The sequence below is a fragment of the Oryzias melastigma genome, linkage group LG1, assembly GCF_002922805.2.
Source record: "Oryzias melastigma strain HK-1 linkage group LG1, ASM292280v2, whole genome shotgun sequence".
NCBI lineage: Eukaryota > Metazoa > Chordata > Actinopteri > Beloniformes > Adrianichthyidae > Oryzias > Oryzias melastigma.
Genome location: NC_050512.1, coordinates 32,241,664 through 32,245,524, shown reverse-complemented (window position 1 = coordinate 32,245,524; position 3,861 = coordinate 32,241,664). Strand labels below are relative to the sequence as shown.

Genomic DNA, 3,861 nt, shown 5'->3' with positions numbered 1-3,861 from the left:
GTGGCGACACAAACATCTGACAGAAGAAAAACAGGAAGAAAAAAACCGCAGCTTCCGTTTTCTCTCTGCGTGTGACGGAGTTCACGTTCAGACGACGTTTCCTCAGAAAAACCAACAGCCGCTCCAGTCCGGCTGATCTGGAGGGAAATCCCTGATCCCAGTTGGTGCTGAGGAGATCTCGTCCTGGTTCCCGACTCCATCATTTTCACTTCAGGCTGAGCGATAAAATGATATTTATCATGATAGAAAATTTAGTCCATCACAAGAAACTTTTATTTTGAAGGGTACAAAACGAGTGAGTAAATGTTTACATCAAATAGATGTTTATCATCTCTCCTGTGGTGAATTCTTCTGTCCTCTACCGTCTGTCGTGAGGTAAACACCAGACGCCCTCCGGTCTCTTCACTTCCACGTAGCGTTTGATTAACACGCCCGGACATTTGGTGATTTTTGACGGTCAAAACTGGAGGATAAACCTGCTGGATCCACAGCAGAAAGTTGAGATGTGCAGATTCGGAGAGGGCGATGTAGCATGATGCTATGCTAGCTATCTGTTCCGTGTGTCTCCCCACTCCTGTATGTGATCCCGGATCGGTCTAAAGTCGGACAGTATGACCATGGACCGGACTTGAGGACGTGGTGGATAAATGCAGCTAGATTGATTTATAGGACATTCATAAAACTTTTATTCTAAATAACAGAACTGAATCCACTGTTTCAGCAGCGTCTGCAGCATCAGAGCCGGTGTTACACTGAAATCTGTGACCTGTCAGATGTTGTGCTGAATGCTCCGCCCCCTTAAAGCTGCAGCTTAAATGTTAATGATTATATTTACAATAACCCAAAACAAGCTTCTGTTTTTTCTTATGATTTAACATAAATGTGATCACCTGGAGGCAGAATTATTATTCAGCACTCCGAGGCTCTTCTGATATTCTCCAGAATCTCTAACCGCTGTGCTGTCCTCGCCATGTTTACATTCAAAGTCGGGTTATGTGGACCCGGCGCGCTGAATCCTGTCTATCTTTGTCATGGGAGGGATCGCACATCAACGTGAGGGTGGGGTCACCTGGACCCATAAGAGAACACGAGGGTTAAAAAGAAGCAGAACTTCTGTGGTCTAGGTCGTGGTCTAGGTCGTGGTCTAGGCTGTCATCTGGGTCGTGGTCTAGGTCGTGGTCTAGGTCGTGGTCTAGGTCGTGGTCTGGGTTGTGGTCTGGGTTGTGGTCTAGGCTGTCATCTGGGTAATGGTCTGGGTTGTGGTCTAGGTTGTGGTCTAGGTCGTGGTCTAGGTCATGGTCTGGGTTGTGGTCTAGGTCGAGGTCTTTGCTGTGGTCTTGGCTGTCATCTGGGTCGTGGTTTTTGCTGTAATCTGCGTCTGGGTCTGGGTTGTGGTTCTGAAGCGGTCTCCGTTTTTATGGTTGTTTGGGTCTCAGGTCAACAGGAACGCCGGTCTTGGACTCTCCATTAATCCGTGTTCATTTTCGCCCCTACACCCCCCTCCCCCTCCAGGAGTCGCACCCGCGAGGCGCTCTGATTTCATGGCTGGGGGGCGTTGGGGACCCCTCCCATCCTCAGAACCTCCTGGTGTCAGACGGTTCTTTAAGAACCGTGTAGGTTTTATCTCCTCTCCCTTTGATCTCTGCTGGTCTCAGTGGGACTCCCATGATGCATCAGTGCTGAACTGGGCTCCTCCCCTCACTGACTGTGTTTGTCCCGTTTCAGGGCCTGCCGGCTGAAGAAGAAGGCCCAGCATGAAGCTAACAAGATCAAGCTGTGGGGGCTGAACCAGGAGTACGGTGAGTCCAGAACGCCGTCAGCTGGATGGCGAGGTGCTGCGTCAGCACGTTTATGAATCCATCAGTCTGTTCTGTGTCCCGTCATGACACAGGATGACGGTCAAGGACCAGCTGGTGTCTCAAAGGTTCTCGGGTTTGTTTTGGTAGTAAAACCTGCGGTTCTGTCGGGTTTGCTGGTATCGGTCCGGTTTCATCCACTCAGACGCTGAGCAGAAACCAAACAACCGTCTGAAGCTGCAGTGAGAGGAATCAGCAGAAATCTGATAGTAGCAGGAAGAGTGTAAACACGGCGGGGGGGGGGGCAGTGTCACCTCAAACGCCAAGTCCTCCTCCTCTGTTCAGCCTCTCCTCCAGCATCCGGCTTCCGTGTTTTGTTTGGAACATTCCTGTCATTCCTGATCCCGCTCCAGGCACCCCTAGGACTGACCTCACATGCATCGCTATCCACTCGCTCCTGCTGCAGCTGGAGTCCTCATAGAAACCGCCGGCGCTCCCCGTTTGGATGCCGGCGCCGTGGGGGGGTCAGGCTGAGTGTCCTGCTCCAGACAAAAGCCGGTTCTGAAAGAGAAGAATGCATCAGAAACGGTTCCCTGGAGGAGAAGTCACATGACCTCACGGGGGAGGAGCCAGACTCTGTTTCTTTGAAAGTTGAGGACGACACACCAACATGATTCAGATCTGCAGCCTGGAACAGACCTGATCATTGTTCCTGTTACCATGGCAACTGGACAGAAACCAGCATCTCCACCGCCGTGACCATGAAGCCATTTTTCCTGAAGTGGTTTCCATCCAGGACGTCTAACCAGAACTCGGACCGTCCGTCATCCTCTACGGCGAGTTTGAGCCGTTCAGTCACGCCGCTGGAGAATCTGCGCGTCTGAAGATCTGGATGAAATCTGCTATAACCGAACCCCAGGAGACCAGAAAACATGAGACCAGTACACAGAAAACATTAGACCAGTACACAGAAAACATCACACCAGTACACAGAAAACATCAGATTAGTACACAGAAAACATCACATCAGTACACAAAAAACATGAGATCAGTACACAGAAAACATCAGATCAGTACACAGAAAACATCACACCAGTACACAGAACTTACCAAGAAATAGACCAGGAGCTGGAATGCTCCCTGGATTTTCGCAGAGACTTCTGGGAAATTTCCAGATCAGTTGATTTTGGAATAGTTAATTTCAGGTAAAGTGAACGTAGTACTGAGACAGCTGCAGTTTGGTTCCTACGGCGATCACTTCCTGTTTATGACATCATCATCGTTCCTCGGCCTCCCAGCCTCCCTCTGCTGAATCCGACTGTTTCTCCGTTCTTCCGTTTGCTGCAGAGAACCTGCTAGCATCTCTGCTGCGCATCAAGGAGGTGATCCGGAGGCGGGTGGAGAGCAGCGAGGAGGACGACCCGGATGAGCGCGGGATGACCCAGCGCCTGGAGGACATCCTGAAGGAGTCCAGCGGTGAGGACCCCCCCCCCACTAACATGGAGTTCAGGCGTTCAGCATTCCCGTCACATCCTGAGTTCTCAACGTTCCACAAAGTCGTTTTATTCCCACGAATCACACAGAGGGAAAGAACGTTAGACCCTGAGGAGATAAAAACACAAACAAAGAGTAGAAACCAGAGCTGAATCTGTTTTACCAAAATAAAAGCTTTAACTTCCTGTCTGCTTCAGGAAGTCTCTTCTCCCATTTTTCCTTCATTTCTGAGCCTGAGCTCCATGCAGAGAATCAAACAGTTTTATCCTCCATGGGGGGGTGTTGGTCCCCCCCCAGCCGTGGTCCTGAGAATGAGCCCGGCTCTCTGTGGTTCTGTTGCAGGTCCGTTAGTCGCCGGGCGGACCAAAGACTTCGTGCAGAGAATCCTGGCGGCCAGCGGTCAGAGCCAGCTGGGGGGTCCACGGCAGGGGGGGGAGGAGGCAGTGGGGTAGGAGCTCTCCTGCCCTCTGCTTGGACGGTGCCCCCCCAGTTGAGGATGGACACAGATGAGGGGGTGTCCTGAACCCCCCCCGGGCTACAGCTGCTGCTGCTGTCACTGTTATGTGTTACA

At 51.2% G+C, this 3,861-nt stretch overlaps 1 protein-coding gene across 4 annotated transcripts in view; it reads left to right on the top strand.

Moving 5' to 3' along the window:
• The window catches only part of LOC112157429 (CREB3 regulatory factor), a 15,007-nt gene extending 11,152 nt beyond the window's left edge, over window positions 1-3,855 (top strand). For all 4 annotated transcript variants that reach the window (XM_024290147.1, XM_024290145.1, XM_036214291.1 and 1 more), the window contains 3 exons: window positions 1,726-1,799; window positions 3,144-3,272; window positions 3,633-3,855. In XM_024290147.1, the coding sequence (XP_024145915.1) occupies window positions 1,726-1,799; window positions 3,144-3,272; window positions 3,633-3,742 (313 nt within the window). In that variant the 3' untranslated portion in view covers window positions 3,743-3,855. The remainder of the gene's footprint in view (window positions 1-1,725; window positions 1,800-3,143; window positions 3,273-3,632) is intronic.
• Window positions 3,856-3,861: the final 6 nt, after the last annotated feature.